The sequence below is a fragment of the Oryzias melastigma genome, linkage group LG23 (assembly GCF_002922805.2).
Source record: "Oryzias melastigma strain HK-1 linkage group LG23, ASM292280v2, whole genome shotgun sequence".
NCBI classification, from domain to species: Eukaryota; Metazoa; Chordata; class Actinopteri; order Beloniformes; family Adrianichthyidae; genus Oryzias; species Oryzias melastigma.
This window is the reverse complement of record NC_050534.1, coordinates 5,102,830-5,130,023: the sequence shown is the minus strand read 5'-3', so window position 1 is coordinate 5,130,023 and position 27,194 is coordinate 5,102,830. Positions and strand designations below refer to the sequence as shown.

The 27,194-nt window shown below is 39.5% G+C and overlaps 1 protein-coding gene and 1 long non-coding RNA gene across 3 annotated transcripts; one reads left to right on the top strand and one right to left on the bottom strand.

Annotated features, from left to right (window-relative positions):
* Positions 1–1,579: 1,579 nt before the first annotated feature.
* Positions 1,580–12,424, bottom strand: adm2a (adrenomedullin 2a). 2 transcript variants are annotated; one of them, XM_024292563.2, is made up of 3 exons: positions 12,065–12,424; positions 11,756–11,939; positions 1,580–4,196 (listed from the first exon to the last, which is right to left on the bottom strand). In XM_024292563.2, the coding sequence occupies exons 2-3, from the start codon at positions 11,851–11,853 to the stop codon at positions 3,785–3,787; spliced, it is 510 nt and encodes a 169-aa protein (XP_024148331.1). In that variant the 5' UTR covers positions 11,854–11,939; positions 12,065–12,424; the 3' UTR covers positions 1,580–3,784. The 2 variants fall into 2 exon arrangements, with proteins under 2 accessions (XP_024148331.1, XP_024148321.1); XM_024292553.2 differs by having other exon boundaries at positions 11,756–11,936.
* LOC118598072 lies at positions 9,469–12,042 on the top strand. The gene is made up of 2 exons (XR_004947167.1): positions 9,469–10,497; positions 10,925–12,042. It is a non-coding gene; the product is annotated as an uncharacterized LOC118598072 (long non-coding RNA).
* Positions 12,425–27,194: the final 14,770 nt, after the last annotated feature.

Sequence of the window (27,194 nt, the reverse complement as noted above, 5' to 3'; positions counted from 1 at the left end):
ACAGAAATTAGGGAATTCGACAGAGTGTAGTTTGTGTAGCATCCGACGTGCACATCCCGTCCATGCTGAATATGCACACGGGCAATAAGGAGCCAGTCCTTACACTCAAGGGCGCCGTATGACAGCATCACATGTATGAGGCATCTCATAATTCAGAAATGCACAATCTATAACTCATAAATGTACAGTCTATTTCACAAATCCACACAATCGTTTCACATATATATATATACTTATAAAAAGACGTAATATAAATTCACAAATACACATGAACTGTTTCACAAATTCACTAAAATAATAATAATAATCTGGCCTCATAAATAAGATATCATGGAAACAATCAAGACTGCAGTCTAAAGCCCAGTTCATCCAGCCACTCTCTGCCAGATGGTCCACTAACTGACTCAAACAGGTTTGCCCATCTTCCATTCACAGCCCGTATCCACCCATAAGGGCAGCTGTGACTAACTTTTTGACATTCCTCTCCTCTCAGTGCCCAACACACGTCTGTGGAGCATACTTGTGGCTAAAAGGGCAGAATTCCAATGAGCGATGTGGAAAAATTTACCCGCAAAAGCAAATCCACAGCAGATCCAACCATCATGGGTTTTTCCCTTCTTTCAAGCAGGAACTATGAACGAGTTGTGAGTCTTCACCGGTTCAGAAGTGACTTCTGCAATAATAAGTCATCTGTTTGGTCACTTTAGTGACTTTTGCTTGTAAAACGATAACCTTGAAGCCAGTGACATATTCAATATGGAAAGTCTCGAACTTTGACGCTTCCGTTATGTTCCATGTTGTTCTAAAAATGTATTGTTGCTTCCAGTGACATTTTATTTTAATGATTTATTAAATTACCTTACAGGTTTTTAGAGACAAAGTGCAAGCCATGCCAGAACAGAACTTCAGTAGAAGAAATTTTAGTTCCTAACGGCGGGTTTAATGGAATCCACTAAATATTGCAAAAAATATTCTCAAATAATTATCCTTTTTCATTCAATAACACTGATAAATTCATTTTAAGAGCAGTTTTTTTGTGGTTTTCTACTTTTAGTTACAAAACTATTTTGTTATTTTTCATTAAAAGTTGCCATTTCAAAGGATGAACGAAGCAAGTTCTGGTCATTCAGCTGCTTTTGCTCATGAGTTTAGCCTTTGCTTTGAGAACATAAATGCCGTCTGACAGAAGAACTGAACTTTCTGTCTGCTCCACAAACATGCGCACAAACAAACACCCTCATTACATCATTCCATCAAAGCTGAAAGAAATCCCACTTTGACCTTCATCTCTCCTCCACTTTACTAGCTGCTGACTCGGCCAATAGCTGGCGTGCATTGGACCAAACCCCCCCATCAGTCATTAACTGTCCAGTCACACATCCTGTACTCCTGACGTGACGCACCGTCAGATCATGTGCTGATTTCTGGATGTTTTACCCACATTTCCCTCTGAACCCTGTTTGGCTCCAGTCAATTAATGATTGATTCCACTTGGCTCATGGTTTATAGTCATACAGCAAAGTGGACATTATAAACTTGACTTTTTTTTTTTTTTTAATTCACACAAAACAAATTGAAATCTCTATTGTATATTTCTTTATTTTACAAACCTAAAGACACAGTAAAACAACAACAGTCAGTCACAACTTCCTTTCATATTTAAACAAGCAAAGATAAGATAAATAGCCTTTGGTAACATACAGATATCAACATACAGAGATAACTTAAATACTTAAATAAACTTTAAATACTTTGGTTTAACATATTATTTCTATTCTTCACAGGTGCAGTCTTCCTGACGGAGTGCACAGACATTTTCAAACACATTTGCAGACAATCTCAAGGCAACATTGGCAGAAGGACGTCATCCAGATTTCTCAAGTTTTACATCGAGCGAAGTTCAAGTAGCGACAAAACATCAACACGCTTGCGTTAAAGTGCTTTCCTGTGACTGAAAAGGAGGTCATGTGACTCGCAAAGCTAACAAAAAAACACTTTCTGCTCACTCAGAAAACTCTCCGTGTGTGACGCAACAGTTGACGACAAAAGCGACCTTTGCTGTAAGGGGGAAAATAGTGTAACTTTAAAAAAAAACAAAACTGAAAGGCTTCTTCTAAAGAGATTAAAACCATTTAATGGGATAAAACAATACAGCTGAGAGACTTCTCTCAGCTATTCTTGAATCTGAACCTGATAAGAGCAAAAAACAAGAGAAGCTAATGAAAAAAACACACTTTAAGGGAGGAAAGAATGGAAAATTAACTTGTCAAGTATTACCAGGTATTAAGTGATGATATTTATAGATTAGTTATGTGAACTTCTATGCAAACAACTCTTACAGTGATCGTGTAAGCCTTCAAAGTTAGCAGTGTACAATGCTTTATAGCAGGGGTCTCAAAATGGCGGCCATTTGCGGCCCCTGTCTTAATATGAAAGTTCAGGGTCTACAAAGCAATATCTTCTGCATGTCCACACTTTCTTGTATTTGTGTTGTATTGTTGTAGTATTTGCTTTTGTTGTTGGATCTGGTCGTCAGAAAAATCAGTTGCTAGCGCTTTAGCTCATGTCATTTCACAGAAGATATTGCTTAGAAGTACATAGACATGAACGAATGTCCAATAAACTTGTTCAGTAGACGTAGACAATGGACCAAAGATATGGACAAAATGGAACCCCATACAAGCCAGACTCCGCCTTCAGTCGCTCCAGGGTAAACTGAGTTTGAAACCCGGCTTTATAGTGTTTTATGGTATTGAAAATTGAAGGCTTTCCTCATCCACCCACAAATTTGGAGAATGGACTACAAGCATGTGTTTATGCAAGCGCCCTGCTATTTTCCGCTCCTTTTTGAAACTTTTTGGCCTCTTTTTTTAGACCAGCTTAGTAACAGTTAGGAAAAAAAAGGCTAATCAGTGTGTCTCAAAAGCCGATTTGTATTGCCATTTTCCTTTGGCAACTTGTAGCACATCATTATGGCCTCGACTCATAAGAAGAGTTTAAAAAAACCAAACCAAATAGGGTCCCAACCACCACTAGGAAATAACTAACAAACTTTTGAAGACTGGTTACAAAAGAAAGAAAATGTACTTTTAGTGTTTGTTTTCCTGCTGGTATTTTGGGGAATCCGGCCTTTAACATACGGATGTCAAGGCTAAACTACTTCTAAGCATTGAACCCCGTTCACGTTCTCTTTTACGCTGAAATATCTGACAGAAGTAGGTGTATAAAGTCCAACCAGGAAGAACCCACAGCTCCACGTTTGCCAAAGTCTTTGCCAGCGCAGCAGCCAGTGTAATAGTTAAAAATAAAACTGACTGCTTTTCTGCATGAAATCCTAAGTCAAAGCATTGACTTATTCAGGGAAAAAGTCCTAATATCCTTTCTTTTATCAGTCCCTCCAGGTGATGCTGGAACCTCCTTGAAGGAGGTGAAGGAGGTTCATGGAGGTCGTTCGCTTGATCGTCGGAAAAAAGACGGGCTCTGACAAAGCTCCAGCTCACGCTGCAAGGTTAAAGTCCCCGTGGAAGGCTTAAGCGATGGTTCAGTGAGCTACAGGAGGTCAGGCGGCACAAAAAAAATCAGTCAGCTTTTCGTAGATCCAGGTGGGAAATTTTCCAAAAGCAAATGCCCCTGTCTGGGTGGAGGGATTTAGTCTACACCTATTAGAATAAGGCACCCCTTAACTACGTTGGGTGGAACTGACTCTGACTACATTCATCTTTAATGCAAGGACAACATTTAAAGATAAGGAAAAATTAGAGGGGGCGTGGGGGGGTGCTCTATCTCATCCATAACTGTGGGGGCTCTTTGGGTTAAAGGGGGAGGACTCTTCTCGGCCTTTCTGGCCAACGAGTTGATACAGACGATGACTGAGGTTCTGGACTTGGCATGTCCCCAAGAAGCAGCCGACCCTCATCAGTTGAGCATTATGGGGGTATTGGTGGACCCCTCGATGGTGCGCTTGGCGCCGGGCTCTTAGCGCCCTCTGCTGGGGGTGCAGAGGCTCTGTGGGATTCGCCTCTGCTACGTTGGGAGCCGTCGCTTTCAGTCTGAAGGCCTGTATTTGTCTCAGGAAAGTAGACTTCCATTTTTGGGGCGGGCTGGAAGGGGAAGACGTGGCGACGGCGTTGGTCCGGCTTCCTGAAGTGATGGATAAAAGGCCTTTCTGGGCGACAAGTTTGCTGAAGAAATCCTCCCTGGAAAGAGTAGAAAAAAAAATTGTGAATTTTTGAGCAATTGAACAAGTTTTTTTTTAATAAAATGACACATAAAAGAGTCAATTGTAAATAAAATAGCTTAAAGACAAGGAAACAACGCATCTTTACTCCCAATTCATCATATACTGTATGAACGTATGGTTAGGGGCCCTCCGGGTCGCCAACCCGTACCAGTCCAAGAGCCACTTGGTACCGGGCCAGAGACGCTACTTAGGGGTCCCAAACCAACGAGACGCAGAATGGGCCGATACCCTAACCCGGTACATTAACCCTCACCTTAACTCGGTACAGGTATCTTAACCATAACTCGGTTCTGGTACCTTAACCCTAAGTCTGTACTGGTACCTGAACCCTAACTCAGTACAAGTATCTTAACCCTAACTTGGTACAGGTATCTTAACCCTAACTCGGTTCTGGTACCTTAACCCTAAGTCGGTACAGGTATCTTAACCATAACTCGGTTCTGGTACCTTAACCCTAAGTCGGTACAGGTATCTTAACGCTAACTCGGTTCTGGTACCTTAACCCTAACTCAGTACAGGTATCTTAACCCTAACTTGGTACTGGTACCTTAATCCTAACTCAGTTCTGGTACCTTAACCTTAACTCAGTAGAGGTATCTTAACCCTAACTCAGTAGAGGTATCTTAACCCTAACTTGGTACTGGTACCTTAATCCTAACTCAGTTCTGGTACCTTAACCTTAACTCAGTAGAGGTATCTTAACCCTAACTCAGTAGAGGTACCTTAACCCTAACTTGGTACTGGTATCTTAACCCTAACTCGGAACAGGTACCTTAACCCTAACTCGGTACTGGTACCTTAACCCTAACTCAGTAGAGGTATCTTAACCCTAACTTGGTAGAGGTATCTTAATCCTAACCCGGTACTGGTATCTTAACCCTAACTCGAAACAGGTACCTTAACCCCTAACTCCATATATGACAAATAGGGAGTGAGAATGTTGAATGAAGTTCCTAACGGATAAATTAAGTTATTTGAATCTTGAATTGAATCTTGAATGTATAGAAAACAAACAGCCTTTAGCTCAGATTGGTACAATGGAGCTAGTGTTGACTAAGACAGCACAGCCATGCTACCTATGTCAAATACGTCTATAATGTCATTGGGTTTCTAGGATGACCCAAAGGTTATGAACTGCAGGTTGTGTTTGGGCGAAAAGCTTTGATAAGAATATTATTTTATCTCCTCTTAACATTCTTTTTCTAACACAACATCGATGCAATTTTGTAATTTAGGACATGAAACTTTACGGTTTACGTCGTTGTTCCATGGAAAGTACTGTCTAGAACTCATCATAACAGTTGTGATGATGGACTCTAATGGAGAACAAAACACTTAAGCTGATACATAAACCAACAAGCCAGTCAGATATGGGAGATATGAATGTTTTAAGACCATGAAGTTTAATGGAACAGAAATTTCAAGAACGATCCAGATCACAGAGTTTCAGGACTAATTGCTTGTGATCATTAACTTTGATCAGCCATAAATGCGAGTCTCTGCATTGCAGTAAATGATCCATAAAGCTGAACGCTGAAAGGAGCATTTAAAGCCACTTAGCAAACAGCACTCACCATCTGCTCATTGTTTGGCAAAGACAACTTGACCCCACTAGTCACCACTTAACTATTAGAGCTGTTTGTGTTTGCTCTCCTTGAGGGTTAACCCTTCAGTATGACCATAAAGAGGACCAAAGCCTCCTATGAGGCCCCCCATGTTCTTACAACAAAAGACCTTCAGAAAAGTAAGTTTTCTTCTCTCATACCAGATTTGGGATGCTTCATAGTTAGATCTCTCAGACTCTAGACCTGTAGTCCAGCAGTGTTTGTGTTAGAGCAACTCATCATGTGTAGTAAAGAGCTGATAAGTTCTTTTCTCAAATCAGTCTTGGTGAGTCATGATGCCACATCACCGAGTTAAACCCAGTGAAAAATGACTGTAAGCTTTCCAGTGCTTCACTGGAACTAGACAAGCTTGCTACTCTTTCTGCATCCAACACAATTTAAGAGAACTGTCATCCAGCTCAGACATTTGGATTTTCCTCATGTCTGACAGCAGCTCTGTCTTTGGAGGTTTGTGTGCTTCGTATCCAGAAGCACAGAGCTGTAATCTGTGGTGCTGATGACTTCATTGTTTGTGCTTGGATCCAGAAGGTTAAAAGTTTAAAGTCAAAGGGAAGAAAAAAAAAACACACATTTGTCCCTGAGGTAAAAAATCTGTGAGGGATGCTCCCTATTCATCTCAATTCTGCCTTTAATACAAGGAACTACTAATGAAATCTGAAATGGTTGTGGACCATAGTCACTGTCTAGAAACCTGGATTCAGCACTCAGCTGTTTGATTTTCACAATATTGAACTGTCCCATTATATCAGGGGTTCCCAACCGGAACCGGTACCGATCCAAGGGCAGCTTGGTACTGGGCCAAAGACCCTAATTCGGGGTCCTCTGCCCTCAGGTTGGAGATCCCTGGTACCCTAATACTGTACCGGACTACAGACCCTAACCAGGGGTCCACAACCCTCAAGTTTGGGACCCCTGGTGCCCTAATACGGTACAGTACCTGGTTCTAGTACCCTAATCCAGTACCAGGTTAGGGTACCTCTGGTATCACGTCCCAAGGGTTGGAGACCAGTGATTTAATATGGACAGTCAGCACGGCAAGAAACAACAAGTTGGGGACACTCAAAACGTCAAAAGTGACGCGCAGGGGGCCTGAACCATATGTCCATACATCACGAGTTGGGATTGGGAGTAAGAATGTGTAACTACGTAATATAAATAGCCAATAACATTTTTATACCATAGTTTTTAAATGGGGCTACACAGTGGTGTAGTGGTAGTGTCACACTCGTGCATGCATGGAGATGGGTTTCCTCCAGCTTCCTCCAACAATCCAAAAACACGGTTCATGGGTTAATTGCTGACTCTAAATTGTCCTTGGGGTGAATTTTGTTATGTGGCCTTGCAACAGACTCCAATTTTGCCCAACAGTTGCTGAGATAGGCTCCAGCAACCATGTGACCCAGAATGGGATTCAGCGGGTTTGGAAAATAGACGGAAATGTAGAAAATACGTTATCTTCCATCCTTTTCAAACAGGTTCCTGTCCAGAATTTTCTAACTTCTTAGAATATCTGATCTCAGAAAAGGCTACAGCTCAGCACAAGAGTTTGACACTTCAGACTGGCTGACGATCAAAGACGTGTGAGCTTCCTCGTGGGTTCAGCCTGCTCAGCTTTGTGACGCATCCCTGCCTTCAGCTTTGAAGCTTAAGTCAAACTTTTCAAACGTCGAGTGTGAATTTTGGGAATTTTTCCAGTTGGGTGAAGATTTTCTGCTCTTTTACTGTTAAAGGTTGCCGACCCCCTGGGCTGTTCCTGCTTGCGTGTACACAAACCAGTGAAAGCCTGTTTTTATAGATGCAAAGGCCTGGAATCTGGTTCTTAGACAATAATCCACAGTGGAATTCTCCTCCTGCTTAGTAGCAGCTTTCACCCTCCACTTTGTAGTTGAGTTAAAGCCACTGTCAAGGTGTTTCCAGTCACTCTGTGAGCATAAGGAGAACCTCATTCCTGTGTGATGGCTTTCACAGCTAAATACTTGCAAAGAGTTAAAAAAGCGCATTGAAGTCAGAAACAACACAGAAATATCAATTTTTTATCATAAATCCCTTTTGGGGTCACAGGGTTGCTGGAACCAACCCAGCTACTGTTGGGCGAAGGCGGGATACACAAGGCAGAGTGTTGCAACAGCACACAGACATAAATTCAGATAAATATTAATTATGTTTTGAGGCCAGCTCTGAGCAGACGAAAGAGGATCTTTAGGATTTATGAGAGAGAAATGTGACTGTTTCTTTAAATGATTAAACAAACTTAACCACAACCCGTAAACAAAGAGTGATTTGTCATTTAATTGCCCGTTGGTCCCGATCCAAAAGTCGGACTGCAAATCCGCTTTAATCTTAGAGCAATGACCTGCTAGCTATTTTTGAAATCTGTATTTGTAAAGCCACTCCATCACAAAGGCCACATTTCACTTGGTATTGCTGCAGACGGCAGCTGTTATGTAAAAAGACAATGAGGGATATGGGCTGCATGCGGTCTCAACAACATACAATTTGGCCTTGTTTGGACTGAGTTAGAGATTTTTTTTTTTTTTTGCCATGTCCATATCAGGACATGGAGACAACACAAACACGGAACATGGAAGGAATTGCAGACATCCAAGCTCATGTAATGGGCAAAAATGTCTGTTATTACTTGAGCGTCGGTGTGTGTCAGTAACAGGACATGATGTGCTGAGCAGAGGTGGAGAAGAGGGGGGAATTTAGAGCTAGGGAGATGTTTATGCGACAATCTTTGAGGGGAAAGATGTCGGGAGAGGGCTGTGGAGCCAGGTATCAGGACTGGGAGACACACTCAGATGTGGGTCATTGCTCAGCCATAACTGAATGTTCTGTGAGGGAAGAAACTGTCACTGAATTCAGCTGATGCTCAGCACTAAAGCTGTATCAGCTTCTTAAGACTGACAGATAAAACAGCCACCTGACCACTTCAGCCTCGAAAGTTCTGAAGAAGACCAGACGGGGGGGATTATCGCCATGACCAGGTGTAGTTTTAAGTCAGCCATGTGTAATGCAGTAATACAGGCTTTGAGAAAGTTCCAGTGGTGGAGGATTTGTCCAAATTTCCTCCCTGTAGGTCAGAGGTGTCAAACTCAATCGCACAAGGGGATAAAATCCAAAACACATCTTAGGTTGTGGGCCGAACAGGATAAACATCTATTCAACACACTAAAACTAAAATTTTCAAACTTTAACTTAACTTTTCAACATAAATATGAGCTAGATATATAGCATTACCTGTAATAATGCTAGTGTGAATGCTGTTAGCTTAATGTGGCCGCCGAAGATGCTAGTGCTGATAGCTGAAGATGCTGAAATTGATAGCTGAAAACACTGAAGCTGATAGCCAGCTAAAATATTAGCGAAATGCCAAATTAGCCTTAAAAAACTAAAAAAAACTAAAAAACAATGGTTAGCCAAAACAGCTAGCATGTAACGGAAAAATAGTTGAACCTCAAAATAGCCTTAAAAACTGAAAATAAAAACTTAAGTTAGCCAAAACAGCTACACTTTAAATATTAGCCTACCTCCAAAACAGCATAAAAAACAGACACAAAAAACAAATAAATAAACTTAGGTTAGCCAAAACAGCTAGCATGTAGCTGAGAAATCATTAAACTTCAAAATAGCCTAAAAAACTGAAAAAAGCCTAAATTAGGCAAGCTAATTTAGGTTAGCTTAAAATTAGCCAGAACAGCTAGCATGTAGTTTAAATATTGCCTAAACTGCAAAATAGCCTAAAAAACCTTAAAAAGGTCTAAATTAGCTAAAACAGCTAGCATGTAGCTGAAATATTGGCTAAACTCCGAAGCAGCCAAAATTAAATCTAAGACCTAGACTCAATTCAGTCTTATAGAAATGTTCAGTTATGTCGGTAAAATTGGACTACATCTTTCCTGTGTAGTGGTTACCTCTCACTTCAAAGCCACAAGGTGGTGGTTCAAATCCCAGCTAGGTTCTGTGTGTAGAGTTTGCACGTTCTCCCCATGCATGTGTGAGTTTACCCCGGACACAGTCCAACGACATACTTTACTCGATTGGTGAATCTAAATTGTCCTTAAGGTGTGAGTCTGTGTGACCCTGTGATGGACCGGCAAACCGTCCTGGGTTTACTCTGCTTTTGCCCAACAAGAGTCCTCTTGATACAGACAGGAATTAAGAAATTTTAGAAAATGGTCAGATGGGTTACATCATCAAAAAGTTTTTTTTCTTGATTTGATGCTTTTCTTCCATACTTTGTTTAGTTTACAGTATTTATGGTAAATTGGTGCTTCATGCATTTGATAAATTGAGTTAAATTTGTCATATAATCAGGGATAGACGCTTAAGTCTTCTTGGTTTCTTCAACATTGAGTGTTCTCTGTCCCTATGACTCTTTCATGTGGATACTTTTCATTAATTCAAAGAATTTATAAATCTATGGAAGTATTATGGACTATAAAGATGCTAAACTGACTGAGTAAGCAGTGTGAGTTCAGAATACACCAGAAGAGGTCGCCCTTGAACACTAACTGGCTTCTACGGCTTGACGTTGACAACCACATCCCGACAAGAAGACTGAGATGAGAGCTGGACTGTTGATCATTCTTGTGTTTGCTGCTCTTTATTTCAGAATGTGGCGAGTATAAGGTAAGTCACCTAAAGGCTGGAAGAATACAAGCGCCCCATTCATCTCTGGACGAGATCCTTTACAAAGGGGTGACTAGGTGTTTCTGCCTGATTCATTCATAAAGACAAACTGGTTTTACCACATAGCCTGTATCATAGACAAAAGAGGAATCTACACCAAGAAATCCTTTTGGAAAAGTTCTCATTGGCACACTAAAGTGTTTCGTGGAAAAGTATTTAGTGGGAAAAAATGTTATAAAAATATTAATTTCAGTGTCATAATAGTTTGTTTAAAGTTGAGCTTATTTCACGGGGTCACTGTGAACCAACTTCTGATTTCAAACACAAGAAAAACAGACTGAAACAAATGTAAGATGTTTTCTTTTTGTTTGTTTTAAATAAATACTTCCAATCCTGCTTCCAGTGTTAAAACGGACTTTTGTTGTAGGAACAGATAACGACGTTGACCTTGAAGCTACCATTATCAACCGTGCGGGACATAACAAAAAACGTGAGCTAACACTTCTGCGGTTTCTTACACATGACTATGACTCAGCCTTTCAGCTTCATAAAAAAAAAAAAAAACTGCCAGAGAAAATGATACTAGCGTTAGCTGCAAAACCTGCTAACAAATCACTCCAAACTGACATTTCTTTTTGTTCAACTCTAGAACCATTTTATAGACTCTAAACTTGATCAGTCTATTCTATAAAACACCAGGTATTTTAACAGATTTCATGAATTTGCTGCATAAACTTTAACAAAGCAGTAATGAACATGAAGCGTGGAATTTTTGGAATGACTTCTATTATCAAACATGTTTCTACAGGAAGGAGAAACTCGGTTAAATGTTATCATGACTAAACAAGATAATCTGCTCTATAAAAGTTCTAGGGTCATGGAGGGACAATTGAAATCTATGCTTTCTCTGAGCTCCATATTGGTTCATTCATAAATCCATCCAGTCATAACAGGATTCTGTTGAGCCCAATGGATTTTTTATTTTGAGAAAATCAATATTTTTTGCCAGAATTTTTAGAATTTTGATTACTTAGTTTTCTATGTATCTGACCACTACTATCACTTTAGTATGTATATTTTTAAAATAAATATATTTTCTTTCATGATTCACATTTCATCAATACTTTCAGTCTACTTCATCACTTTTGGGGTAACAGAGAGTTACCCTCTATATCAAGGCCCGACTATAAACAGTCTATTTCTATTTACTTGAAGAACTATATTCGAAATGAGCATGGAGGCGGTGGGAAGGTCCTACCTGTGGGGGTCAGGGCGCTCTCCGACCGGGGACGCCCGCAGCTGCTGGAGGCAGAGCAGGCTGATGCAATAGACGCTGAGCGGGAGGAAGGAGCGCATCTCCGGGTCCACTTCACACCTTCGGTCACGGAGGGAGGGGGCACTTTAATGAAGAAGAGCCTGATGCTGGATTTGGAGCTTCACTGCAAAAAAAAAAAAAAAAAAAAAAAAAAAATGTTGGAGTTGGAATAATCGATTTTAAAACTTACCTACCTATCATTCATTTATTAATTCATTCATTAAAACAAATAAAAATAAAAACAAGTCTCACCTTTGCAGAAAGTGTCTTCAGCCCAAAGTTTTTCCTCATGAAATCAATCCTCTCACTCAAGATCAAGTTCCAGTGTGAAGCTGCGGTGGTGACGTAGGGGGTTTAAATAGAGAGTGGGCGGGGCCTCATTCTCCAGGTTGATAGTGAGCAACTCTTGGACAGATGATGCATCAGCAGTTTTATGGACCTTTTTTTACAATCTTTCTGTGATTTCCCTTGTCACAAGAATTTTAATTTTTAATTTATTTATTCATTTTACTTGCTAAATTTTACATCCACAAATACAAATTTTCTTACAAAATTCCTGGTGGAGGCCAAATTATATATTGAATCAATAATTTTTTCAAAAAACCAAAAGGCTGTGAAATGTCTTAAAATTTGTTTTCAATACAAAATCATTTAAAATGTTAACTCAGCAATTTTTAACATAATTATGAACTAAAAATATAGCATTACCTGTAATAATGCTGGTGTGAATGCTGTAAGCTGAATTTGGCCACTGAAGATACTAGTGCTGAAAGCTGAAAACGTTGAAGCTGATAGCCAGCTTAAATATTAGCAAAATGCCAAACTGGCCTTAAAAAAACAAACAAAAAAAACCTAGGTTAGCCAAAGCAGCTAGCACGTAACTAAAAAATAGCTAAACTTCAAAATATCCTAAAAAACTGAAAATAAAAGCCTAAGTTAACCAAAACGGCTACCTTTAAATATGAGCCTAACTCCAAGACAGCCTAAAAACAAACAAAAAAAAAGCCTAAATTAGCCAAAACAGCTAGCATGTAGATAAAATATTAGCTTAGCTCCAAAATAGCCTAAAAACCTTAGTAAATGTCAAAATAATAAAAAAAGCTAGCAGAATGCCAATTTTTTTTTTACTTTAAGACCGTAACTTTTTAACATAATTATGAATTAAAATGGGAATATTATTTAAATCAACTTAAAAAACTTTCAATATTTAACTCTCCATAAAATATATATTTTGTCAAAAGTTAGAAATAAGCGCAAAAAAACATTAGGTCATTAATAACAATATAACTATCAGGAGGGCCCCTGGGCCTTGACTTTGACACATGTGGTATAGATGTACAATGTATTTAATTTTCACAGTTTTTTTCTTTATTTTTACTGAAACTGATGTTTTCAATAAAGTTTATTTAAAAAGAAAAAAGCTTTCGGGAGCATTTCTACAACCTGAAAATGTATTGTTCTCTTCCCAGATAAATTCTTAAGAATTTTCTAAAGGAAATAAAATTTAACAGGAACTCAAAGTGTTTGATGATGGCCCACACATTTTGAAGAAATTCTCTAGTATTACCCTCTTCTGCTGCTTCTTATCCTCCCCGCTACACGCATGTGTGGAGCAGATAAGATGCCAGGATCTTCCACCCACTTTGCATTTCGCTGTCACAGTCCTGTATAATGAACTGATGGATCCACAAAGTTTACATTGGAAAAACTCACGGTTGTGTGCTTCCTTTTTGAATGTGTACGTTTGGACAGGTATCAAGGTGGGTGTGTATCACATGTCTAAGCATGTGTTTAGTTTCTCAGAAAAATCAAGAGCAGCATAGTTCCTGCTTTTGTCTTTAGTGACGCTAACAGGATTAGCTGTTGTATTTCTTAGAGTGGTAGATGACCCACCAGGTAATAAATCAAGATAGTTTTATGATTCTGAAGTTACAAGGAAGTTGTTTGGTTTTCTGATGAGGAAAGAGAAATTAGAGAATGATTCTGTGGTTTTGTGATACTCATCAAGAGGAATTTTCATAAACCAAATCTTGATTTCATATCTTTGTTATCATTGTAACATATTGTAAAGTGTTTAGTGACTTATGCAAATTTAATAGGAACATCTGTGGCTGCCTTGCATATCTGTCAGTTTTAGTTTTTGCCACAAGCCCTTCTGTCTGATGCTTCAAAACCCACTCTGGTCATCTTTTGATCAATTCTAAGTGTTAGCAATGGTCTTTTAGTTAAAGTTATGTTGTTGTAGCCACAAAAATTGGTAAAAATCTTTTTTTTTTCAGACTTAGTTTCTGCAGGAGTTCATTTGAAACTCCCCTCTGAGTTGTGGGTGGGACTAATGACGTGAAACAACCCTTCTCCCATTTCCCATCACTCATAACTGAGCGCTCTCTGTTTCCTCTTTCTCCTGCCAGCTTATAACCTCTCACACCCTCAACCTGTAATGCTACCCAGCCAGCAAGGCTAGATAGGCCCCATATGGTTTAAAAGTGGGCAGAAAATGTAAGGTTTGTCTACAGTTTATGTGGTGGCCCCACCTGTGTTTGCCCACATTGGCTTAAGTGGGTACTCAGTGGGTAAGTCCGCTATGCTAACCACTGGGCTGTGGAGCTTGCTAGCTCATGCAGTGGAGCTCGCTAGTTACACAAAGTGGAGCTCGGTTGCTCATCCAGTGGGGCTTGCTAGATCAATATAATGGAGCTATCTACAGTGAAGCTCGCTAGCTCGTACAGCACACCTTGCTAGCTCAATACAGTGGAGCTTGCTAGCTCGATACAGTGGAGCTTGCTAGCTTGTACAGTGTAGCTTGCTAGCTTGATACAGTGGAGCTCGCTAGCTCGATACAGTGGAGCTTGCTAGCTTGTACAGTGTAGCTCGCTAGCTCAATACAGTAGAGCTTGCCAACTCGTACAGTGTAGCCCGCTAGCTTAATACAGTGGAGCTCGCTAGCTTAATACAGTGGAGCCCGCTAGCTTAATACAGTGGAGCTCGCTAGCTTAATACAGTGGAGCTCGCCACAGTGGAGCTCACTAGATCGCTACAACGGACCTCACTACAGCGGAGATCGCTACCTCATTACAGTAGAACTCGCTATCTCAATACAGTGAAGCTCGCTACAGTGGAGCTCGCTAGCTCGCTACAACGGACCTCACTACAGCGGAGATCGCTACCTCAATACAGTGAAGCTCGCCACAGTGGAGCTCGCTAGATCGCTACAACGGACCTCACTACAGCGGAGATCGCTACCTCATTACAGTGGAACTCGCTATCTCAATACAGTGAAGCTCGCTACAGTGGAGCTCACTAGCTCGCTACAACAGAGGTCACTACAGCGGAGCTCGCAAACTCCACATAGCAGAGCTCACTAGCTCACTACAGTGGAGCTCGTTACAGTGGAGCTCGCTAGCATGCTACACGTCCACCGGGAGACTAGCTAGCATAGCGAGCCAATTCACTGAGTGCTCACTTAAGTCAATGTAGGTAAACACAGGTGGGGCCACCACAGAAACTGTAGACAAACCCAATCGGGGCCCACATTTTCTGCCCACATTCAAACCATATGCGGCCCACTTGGCCTTGTTGGCTGGCTATACTGTACAGTTTGGATCCAGATTCCAGCTCAGACAAGGAAAACAAAGACGTATCTGTTTGTCTACAAGTGGATGCATCAGAATGGAACAGACCAAGGAGCTTGTATTTTTGACATCATAAATACAAGCATTTTTTCGTCTGCTCCTGATTAACAAAAATGCTTTTTTAATCTTAATTTTCTTTATGCATGTCCAAATCTACATCTCGATGGCCAGTGTCCTGCATGTTTTCCAACTAACCCACCATTGAAGCTCCTTATTGTCTCCTGATCCAGGTAATCAGCAGCAGATATGGAAAGATTTCTGGAAGACCATCAGGGGACCGGCTCTCACGGCCTGAATTTAGACACCCCTGTCCTACAAAAATCAGAAAAATGCCACAAGAACATATTAAAAACACAATTTTCATTGGAGTGGGTTTTAAACGGTCACTACAGTGTAGCGTAAAAGCGATCCATTTGCGTTGACTACGATGTGTTTGTTTGCTCTCTGACCTTCACCCAGGCTGGGTATTGATTTGGGATGCCTCAGATTTCCCAACAATTTAGATGAACTTGAGCTAAAAACCAACGGGCCTCCTCACCGGCTGATTGACAGTTGACTTTTGTGGTATGTGACGGTGCAGAACAAAGGCAGATCATACCCTATTGCCCTGGTTTGATCTTTCATTCTTCCCTTCCATTCATTTCGTTGTTTTATGAAGTAATTTACAATAAAACTTTTATTTGAAGCTTTTTGAACTCATTCGAGAAAGTAAAGTCAGAGGGTCAGATACTGGCAGGGGTGGTTAGTCATCAGTTATATTTCTGATGCCAGCTGAGCGGCTATCTGGGTTAAAACCCCATAAAGACAGAAGAAAAAAATATATTTTGAAAAGAAAATTCAAAGCAAAAATTGTCATTTTAGTTTGACAGATTTTGAGACAGCAATATTGTTAATCGAATTGTTGTCTATGACCACTTTTCGGTTTTCCCGGGAACTTTCTTTCCCAGAAGGAAACTTGCAGGTTTTCCCAGAACCATCCTTGGTGATTTTACATCGGCTTTTCCAGGACAGGATTGTTTTGTCTCCACGTATGATCCCGGGATCAGACTGCCTGGCTTCCTACCGTCCAGCTGGGACGAAACAAAAATGAAACCGCTGGTGTTTCTGAGTCCTACCAGAGTCATCTGAAGCGTCTGAGCTAGGACTGAAATTTCAAACTTGCAGCACTTGTTTGTGATTGCCAGCTTGAATTTTTGCCTCATAATTTACTTTTTTATTTCTTGAATGTAACCTAGTAAAGCAGACTATTAAACTTGATATTTATGCTTCCTTGCATAAGGAGACTGTGAACAAGTCAAAGGCAGAGGTCTGTGGTAGTCGACCAGCTGCTGCCCTCTAGTGATCCTCATCCAGAAAACAACACATCTGCAGCAAAGAGTCAACTTCCCACGACAACAGGCGCTCAGAACAAACAAATATCATTTATCAGTGTGTTTGGACAACAAATGCGAACTCCATCTGAAAGCATGATATCCAATGTGGAAAATACGGCAGCAGGAATCCCGGTGAGGCATCCTTTTTTTCCCACTGTCATGGAGTTTAGCGCCAACTTGGCTGCTTAAATAAACGTTATTTACATAGTTTGTTTGAGTCTGTGTACAACATGCACTCATCTCTGTTCCTCTCTGTCTGGACCCTCTCTGTGTTTGTTTGGAGTGGCTTCTAACCAGTACAGCGGTGTGTGGGAGGACGCTGCCAAGTACAAATGAGAGATTGGATTTCATTGTGGGAAAGACGAGCGAGAACATTAGGATTAAATATTACTTTTGAAAGCAGCGAGATTGTCTAGGAACTCTCAACAAAGGCCAAACATGAAGCATGACTTGCTGAAGGAACTCTGGACCCTGAGCTGGACCTCATGAAGCATCTTTTTCAGCAAATATGAAAGGAGGATGCTGGGATCACGGTCGGATCTGTGAGTTAAAACTAACAGAATGGAGACAATTCCTGCAGCATAATCAGGGTTATGTTATAAGTAAAAAAATCAAGATGTCACTTGATTTTTAAAAGTAAAAAATGTTGCATTGGATTGAAAACTTTCCTTTTCCTTACATGTGTTGCCAAGGGAAGTTTCCCAGGTGATTATAAGGACAAATTCAACACAAATGCAGGAATATCAGCAACCAAATGACCAAACATTTGAAGCATGACTCACAGGAAACCACCATTATGACATCAGTGACACAATGAAAGCTGCCTAAACCCATCTCTGTCTAAACTTAAAACCTTTCATTTTGATAAAGCTATGGTTAGAAAAGAAGGTAAAGTTTATGGTTGAGCCACGGAAAGGTAATTTCCTTGATCTTCCTCATCTAGCATTTCCTCTGTCTCCATCAATTCTTCCTCAACCCCATCAGCTTCTATTAACCCTTCATTTGTAGGGACATTTGATCCTCTTCTATGGAGGATTGGTAGGGACTAGTCCAGAGGTCTGTAACATGCGGCTCCAGATCCACATGTGGATCTTTTATCTCCATAGTGGTTCTTTTGCCAAACATAAAATAAGTCATGGAGACTGCTGACCCAGACATGTCGTCCGTGTTGACCCTGGACTAGGCTAAGGCTAGGCTTCCCTCCACCAGTAGGGTGATCTGCGTAGCTCATGTAGGTTGAGGAGAAATGTCTTTCTTTACTTGTTTCACAAAGAACAAATCTTCAGTTGTCCATATCTCTGTAGAAGCTGTAGGGGTAAGGGAAGAATTCGGATTTGGCCAATGTGTCTGTGATCGTCTCTTTAGTCAGTGTTACTCATTCCAGGTCCTCGAGAGCCGCCACCCTGAATGTTTTCCAGCTCTTTGTGTACTGCTTGCTGCTGATTACCTGGACCAGGTGTGTTCATTCAATCAGAATGTGGAGACATCTGACTGAACGAATCAGCAGCTGGCAGGACTTGGAGATCTGGAAAGCAGGTAGGGTGGCGGCTCTCGAGGACCTGGAGTGAGGAACACTGCTTTAGATGGTCACTCATACTGAGTCTGGTTAGATGGATAAGCTTTATTGTCTTTTCAATGAACAGAAATCCATTCTTAACATGACAGAACACATTAAAATTCAATTTAATTGAAAAATATCTTGGAACAAAAGAGTTAAAATGGCTTAAACGTTAATAAATACATAAAAAAAATCATAACGATCATAGAAAGCTTATAAATCACAGAGAGCATCATCCACTTACAGTTTGAATAAATGCTTTTGAGAATTAAGCACTGGGGATAAATTATTTGTTTCTATGTGTAAATGTTTGTCCTGGCCAACTGTGTTCTGTGTCTGGCAGCAGAGAGACGGAGCGATGGCGTGGAGCGATGGCGTGGAGCGATGGCGTGGAAGAGTGCTGGGAGATTCTTCCCAACCTTTTCACTGACTCAGTACAGGGAGTGAAACACCAGAAACCCCCTTTTTTAAGAGGTTTTGAACTAAATATTTAATTTCATGCAAAATATTTAATTTTTAATTCTATATTTAGCTTACAAACAAAATATTTAAATTTATTATATTAAAAATGTAGTTTGAAAATTACATATTTAGATCTGAACAAAATATTTATTCTCCAAACTAAATATTTAACTTAGTAACTAAATATTTATTTGTTAAATAAATATTTATAATCCAAATTAAATATTTAGATAAGAGCTAAATATGTATAAGTTTTGAACCTAAATATTTAGCTTTTTAAATAAATATTTAAGCTAATTAATAGAATTTCCACTAAATATTTAGTTTAGAGCTAAATGTTTAGTTTTTAACTAAATGTTTGATGTTTAAAAAGGTAAATGTTTACTTTAAAAAGTTATGTATTTAGTTTTTATCTAAATATTTAGTAAGCAAACTAATATTTAGATCCAAACTAAATATTTACAAAGCAAGCTAAAAATTTTGTAAAAAAAAAACGTACATCTACTAAATATTTTTCTTTAAATTAATTACTTAGTTAAAAAGCTAAAAATTAGTTACAAAACTTAAATATTTAGTTAGTAAATGTAACATTTATTAACAAATGAATTAAAAAGTAAAAAGATGCATTTGAAAAACAAAACTTATTTTTTTTCTAAAACATGTTAAATAAAAATTTACTTTAAAAACTGTTAAAATTTTTCTTTCCAGATTTACAGACGGCACCTCCTTCAATCGTAATATGTCATGTTCTGTAAACAAAATAACAAATATGCTTAATTATAAGTATGAGTAATAATTTTATGTTTGATGTGCTTTTGTATGGATATAAATATCTCTTTGTTGTCTTGTTTATGAATTATCCTTGCGTTTATTGCTTGAAATAAACAATTTCTGCTTAAGTCCTGCCGCTCTGCAGAAACTTTTTCCTAGAAAAGTTTTTCAATTTTGGCTAAAACTGCATAATCATAATTAAAAGACCACTGTGAACACTTTTATAATAGATAAAAATTGGATCCCAGGCCAATCACTGGATCATGATTGATCCATTGATCTGTTGACACACAGACTGATTACAACACATCTATGACGATGTGTTGGCCAGATGTAGGAGATGATCTCAAAAATAACCGGGTTAAACCAAAACCAGGTCATTTTAAGGCCTATGAAAGCACCAGTAGATTAAATCATCAAACAGTGGTTATATTTTTGCCTAACATCTGTCAAAATCAAACATTACATTTCTTTCCCTTTCATCAACATTTTATACTTTCATGATTATGAAGCACCGAATCTTCACCTTTTACACATGGTTTCATTTTTAGCTTCTATAAAGTTAATACAAAAAAAGGTCCCATTATCTGTTGCTAAAATCTAAGCAGATACCTGTTTTGTTCTGTCACACTGTGCCTCCATGTTTGCAGTAATAGCATGTTGGTTACATCTACTGGATTTTGTTTACTGTACACAGTATTTTGCTACATTATTGCAGCGTGGCATAAAAGATGAGTGGAGCGGGACTTTAAAGAAACAAACACCACAGATTAAAAGGGATGTATTTTGGGGTCAGGCAGTCACTCATTACTGAATGATTGACAGGACAGAATGAGTGCAGATCTAGAAGTGTTTGTTAAAGACTTTAAAACTCACTCAAAAGATTTTCTTAACCACATTTGGTTCAGGACCTGTCTAAGTGTGATGCTATATTCACTCCGTATGGCACAGGTGTCAAAGTCAAGGCCCAGGGGCCGGATCCGGCCCTCCAGATCATCTTATTTTATTATTAAAGGCTCGATGTTATCTTGCGCATATTTCTAACTTGTACCGATTTGACATAATTTATTTTTATGGAGAGTAAAATATTGAAAGTTTATGCTTAAGTTTATTTATTCTGGAATAATATTCCTGCATTTTTATTATTTATAACTATATTTAAAAGTTACAGTTTTAAAGATTTAAAAAAATTGTATTGTGCTAGCTTTTTGGATTATTTTGGCATTTTGTAGTTTGGCTAAAATTTCAGCTATATGCTAGCTGTTTTGGCTTATTTAGGTTTTTCTTTTTAAGTTTCTTAGGCTGTTTTTTTTTTTTAGTTTTGCTAATATTTCAGCTACATGCTAGCTAATTTAGGCTTTTTTCTTTTTGAGGCTATTCTGGAGTTAAGCTAATATTTGCTAATATTTCATCTACATGCTAGCTGTTTTGGCTAATTTAGGCTTTTCTATTTAAGGTTTTTAGGATGGGCTGCACGGTGGCGCAGTGGTTAGCGCTCTTGCCTCACAGCGAGAAGGCCCCGGTTCGAATCCTGGCTGGGACCTTTCTGTGTGGAGTTTGCATGTTCTCCCCGTGCATGCGTGGGTTTTCACCGGGGACTCCGGCTTCCTCCCACCGTCCAAAAACATGCTTCATAGGTTCATTGGTGACTCTAAATTGTCCCTAGGTGTGAATGTGAGAGTGAATGTGTGTGTGATTGAGGCCCTGCGACAGACTGGCGACCTGTCCAGGGTGTACCCCGCCTTCGCCCTTCAGTAGCCGGGATAGGCTCCGGCACCCCCGCGACCCCGAAAGGGACACAGCAGTCAAGAAGATGGATGGATGGAGGTTTTAAGGGTGTTTTGGAGTTTAGCTAATATTTACACGCTAACTGTTTTGGTTAATTTAGGCTTTTTTCAGTTTTTTAGGAAATTTGAAGTTTTGCTATTTTTTCAGCTACATGCTAGCTGTTTTGGCTAACACAGTTTTTTTTTTTTTGTTTGTTTTTAGCTCTCTATCAGCGTCAGCGTTTTCAGCTATTAGCTTCAGTGATTTCTGCAGCCAAATCCAGCTTACAGCATTCACACTAGCATTATCGCAGGTAATGCCATATTTCTAGTTCATGATTATATTAAAAAATTACGGTTTTAAAGTTTTCAAAATGTAGTTTTAGAGTGTTGAATACATGTTTATCCTGTACAGCCTGCAGCCTAAGGTGTGTTTTGGATTTTGGCCCCTTGTGCGATTGAATATGACACCATATGATGTTCACATTGGACTGTCGCTATCTGATGCTAGCATACGTGTGCTACCCACATTTGGAAGAGGCTAGGGCCAAAACGTCAAAGCAGTGCATTGTTAACCTTGCTTCAGGCTTTTTTTCTTTCAAAACTCTATTCTAATATGTGATAGACTTGGTATTGTATAATTCCATATAATTTATCCTCCGTGATCAACTGTCAAACAGTTACCATTTATATATTACAACATTTAAAGAAAAAAGTTTTAATATCTATATATCTATATTGGCGATACTAACCCTGTAATTACTTGGTGTTGGACTGTAACCCAAATTCGCAGTGTTGTGACAGCCAAGTGAGGTAGATCTTATGCATTGAAATTGCACTATTGCTTTTTTTAGGACTTGCAAAAGTACATTTTAAGCAACTAAAGTGACGCCACGGAACATGATTTTTGGCACTGACTACATGCCACAAGGATTTACACCAACAGCTGCGGCAGACACTAGAGTATTTACAGGTTTTATGATTCACCTGTAGCGTAGAGAGGAAGCTGACGGCGGGAAGAGACCTATGATGAGCCGCGCTGTGCATGAGACCTTCAAACCACTTCCTGCCTGTTGGTAAGGAAGTCGCACAACTCTTGCATCCTGCAGAGCAAATCTTTGTGCTCTTATTGGTTATGAGCACAGACTCAGTGTGTTTTTACAGATACTCGGAAATGAATGGTGATGTAAGATTTAAAGAGAATCAGAGCAGCACAGATGCTAAAGCAATTTTGTGGTCTAAAAAGGTTAACTCTAAAGAGGAGGGAATGGCTCATACTTATGGTATATGAAGGTTTTCTACCTTATTGCTTGTAAAGCCCTTTACAATTCAAATTCTATCCACAAACACATTCATAGTCTGCTGCCGAACACTGGCGCTAACTTATAATCGCCAGGAGCAATGTGGGGTTCAGTGTCTTACCCAAGGACTTACCTGTGATCTTCCAGTCAGAGGTCAACCCCTCTCCCTTTGTCCAGTCTCACTCATTAGGCTTCCAGGAGGTGCTTGATTTGAAAAATTGACAGGAGTGAATAGCTAGACCAGCAGGTAAACCGTTTTGAATTGGAAACTGAGCATCTAATAAAGAAGATGAAGAGGTAAACTGCATGCACAATCAACGGACGGGAACACAGGAGGTCCTGAGAAGATTGTGGGGAGCAGAAAAACCCAACGTCCGTGGTATGGACACAATCAGCCTGTGGCACAGCATAGATCCGATGGAACCAAAGTTCTTTTGATAGATGTTTTCATGACATCTGCACTACAGGGTCTTGTGTCTCATCTTCCTCTTGACACCAGTCCACAGATTTTCAAAAAACACTCACATACAGGTAGTTACGGGAAAGGACAGTAAGTAAAATTTTATTTTAAAGGTCAGGATGATGACCTGGATAAACAGTGGATTTTTCTGTCTCTCTGAGATAACGGAAACTGCAAGACATAAGAGGGGTAGCCAAGAGTAATTGGAAGTTATCTAGAACAGAGAGACTTTTCTTACTTAAAGACGGAGTCAACCTTTTGGATGGGGCATTGGTAGATTGACAGTGGACAAGTGCAATCGTAGTGTGAGTCATTGACAAGGCCTAATCCGAATTCCTTCCCTGTCCCTTTGGCTTCTCCCTATCCCAGCATTTAGCCCTCCAAACAGAGAGTTATGAAAAAAAATAGCGTCTTTAATTGCGGATATTACTAACCCTCGATGATGTCATCAATATAATAATCTACATTAGCACGTAGCTAAAAAGTAATTTAAAAAATCATGCTAAAACAAAACGTCAATACTTTCATTTAAGTGTAAACTTCAGTGCTGAGAAGTACGCCCACATGAAGAAATGTGTTTCTCCCCTGAGACACAATGGATCGCTGTTACTGCGGAGGGATATCCAACTCAAATGTTGATGACTACTCCTTAAAAAACAAGTTTGGACACCACTAAAGCTTCAAACACCCCTACAACTGGATGAGTAAGGCGAGGAATTCGCGTTCAGCCTTATTCTTCGACTTTCCTAAAGGTAGCAGAAGTAATCTAGTGACGGAGAATTTGCAGAAGGAAATCCACCTGAGTTGTAGTTTCAGGGAAAGTTCTGGGAGATATCCGCCACAGTGAAGATCTTGGCATTGACTTCAAACTCTTTCCTGAGAAGATGCATGTTCTTGGACTGAAGCGTAGTCGGGGACAAAACTTGGTCATCAGCATAGTTTAGGACTGGTACACAAGCACAAGGAGAACATGCATACTCCACACAGAAAAGACACAATTCAGACAGCAGAGTGAAAATGAGACAAACCCAAAGTAATACGTCGAGATGGCTACACTGTTGACGCACATACATAATGTGATCCACATTCTCACACTGTTTTCCTGACAACCTATATATCATAAACACTTATCAGCATATCTTCATAGTAACCATTTTCTCAATAACCGCCTCGCAGAATGCCTCTGCCGTAAAAAAAGGAGCAATAATGACGTTGATATAGACGGTCAATATTGGTCAGCGAGCTATAAAGTAGGATTGACGTACAACTGGTAAGACTACCATAATTTCTGCCTCTAGCTGCATCGCCCCGCCCTTGTAATTCCTTGCCAATGATAGAAGAGATCTTTAGTCACATGGTTTTGTTTAGAAGCTTTGGTTTGGAGCAGAAATGTTCAGTTGATGGCAGTCTGAATACACACCAAACACAAGGTTCATAACTCAATCCAGATCAAAGTAAGCGGACACGGTCTGGTCAACGGACTTTTCCAGACCATGTTAAAGTCTGTCTGTAGCTGTTCTTTGTAGTCGTACTGAACGGCTATACATTGTACATTCTTCTTTGGTCAAATATGAATGAAAGAAAAAGAATGCTGATATGACATATGAAACACTGTCACACTCTGGTCCAGAGTGTGACTGGCAGGTCCAAGGCAAAGGCAACAGACATACACTTTGTCTATGAAAAATACTTTTATGTTTATTTGACAGCAGGTAACAGCCTCACTGAAGCCAACATTAGACCCACCACACAAACACAGTGAACATGGCAATTTATAATACATGGCCCCTCCCCTGGACCAGGTTATTCCACTTTGGGCTTAATGACTGACTTTTGGTCAGGCACTACAAAAGCCTGCCAAAAGCAGAGCTCGGGTCCTTTGACCAGGAAATACAACTGAAAGGTAAGCAAACATAAGTCAGCAACAGAAAAAAATCATTTAACATAATACATCCAAACCAAACACCCAAAATAATAAAGGAATTGAAACCTGTGTGCATGTGTGTTTGTAGTGTTATCAGAGATCTTGCTTAGATGTTTTGCAGTAGAGTGTGTGCACCCACCCAACTGGCATTAGCTTGGTCCCTGAATGTATGTTGTGCATGTGTGAGTTCCTGTGTGGAGTTTCAGATGGGTGAAACTGCCACAAACACATTTAGTTGTTGATACATATATATTGGATTCATACAGTATATTTGTAAATCTGACTATGAGGGAGTCTATGCCTCACCAGTCTCAAAGCTCACAACAAAACTGAAAAAAACAAAGTTAGGGAGAAACTCCACACTAGTTGTGTCCGAATTCCCCCCCAATCACTACATAGTGCACTATATAATGACTTCACCATTTTCTAGTGCTGTCCGAATCTACCAATTCCAAAATCGAGTGCGCTCGAAATTTCCCAGAAGTCTTTGCAAAAAACTAGCGTGCATCGATGCTCACTAGATTAGTGAATATAGACCACAATGCATTGTGGTTGAACAATTTCAAACAAATAAACATGTTTAAATGTAATATTTGAATAAACCATCTAAATTTTCACCATCAGAACACGGTGGAGTCATAAATAAACGACGTCATCTCCGGTGTTTAGAAAAACGAAAGAAAAGTAGTGAGTATCGTGTCTGAATTACCTTTAAAATCCAGGGCACTATATAGTCCTGCACTATGTAGTTTTTAGTAGTTAGGGGGGGATTTGGAGACAACCACTGTCTAGAATGAGTGCTCCCTAGATCTGTGTCACTTGAATTTTGTCAGTGCAGACAGAGCCTGATAACATGGTAATTTGACGGCTATAATAGTCGTGTTGAAACTTGTTAGGTGACAGCAGTACAAGCTAGCGGGCATGTATGTACCGTAATCCTTATGGAATTTTAAATATCTTTTTTAACATTTCTTTTAAGTGGGAGTAGCCCCAACACAATCTGAAAGAATTCAGAGAACTTATCTTGTAGCTTCACAGGAATTTTCATGTTAGAGTTCATTCGAATGTAAACAAAGTATGGTGACTTTTTGAACCGGTGTGACTTCATAACAGTTCAGGTGGAATTTTTAAAAATGTTTTGTCTGAATCCTAGTTGTTCAGTTTTTATCTAACTCCCTGGATGAAGAGAATGTGTCTGGCAGCATAGTTTGGATTCCATGTAAAGACAATGTGTCGCAACTCCATTCCTCAAAAGGAAGGAGGCACAGTGACCATTCAAATGTATGAGATAAAAAAAAAAAAAAAAATGCTGTTTTTTGAGGAACTGTTCAGATGTAAAAACCTTCAATAAATCGAAAATAATATAGAGACAGTAATGAATTTCTCTCATTTTTATTTCAGTTTGAGTCTTGTGCAATAACCTCCTTGCAATGACGTATAACTTGTCAGTTAAAAAGCGGTCTTTTGATGAGAATGCAGAATAGTGTCCTTTAAGTGTGCTTCAAGGTTGGTTAGTTTTAGGTGAAAGTACGTGTTCCACCTGCACACTCAGCATAAATCAACGGAAATAACACTCTGGTAGCACACTTTTTGGTTGTTAGAGACAACTTTCATCCCAACACCCAGACACATTTAATGTGTAAGAAGACAGCTTTATTGAGAGTTGGCAAAACAAAGCTCTTTACAAAAAAATGTGACATCTTGCACTGTCCATTAGCTACATCCAGAAAGAGATTAGCACTTTAGGTTAGAGGTTAAAGTGCAGGAAGTGCTGGAATCCTCTTGAGGTTGTCGCTTCGTTGACAGTCAAGGACGGGCTACACGGATATGAACCATCAGGCTTCCCTCCTATCCCACTTGAGTGTTATCTCCAAAAAGTCTTTTTGTCTGTTTTTAGTGTTTTGTGCATTTTCAGTGACAAGCAAAATATATCAAAACCTTCCATTTTAGAGCTCAGGTCCCATTAAAGATTTGACACAACTGAATTTACTACTTGATCAGCATCTTCACATACATTTGTGGCAAATTTCCTCCTTTTTTGATAGATGTTTACCCTCTTCAAGGCCGTTTTCAGGCCTTAAAACACTTTTTTCTTGATTTCTTAATCAGTGTAGACCAATTTTCTGCCATTTTTT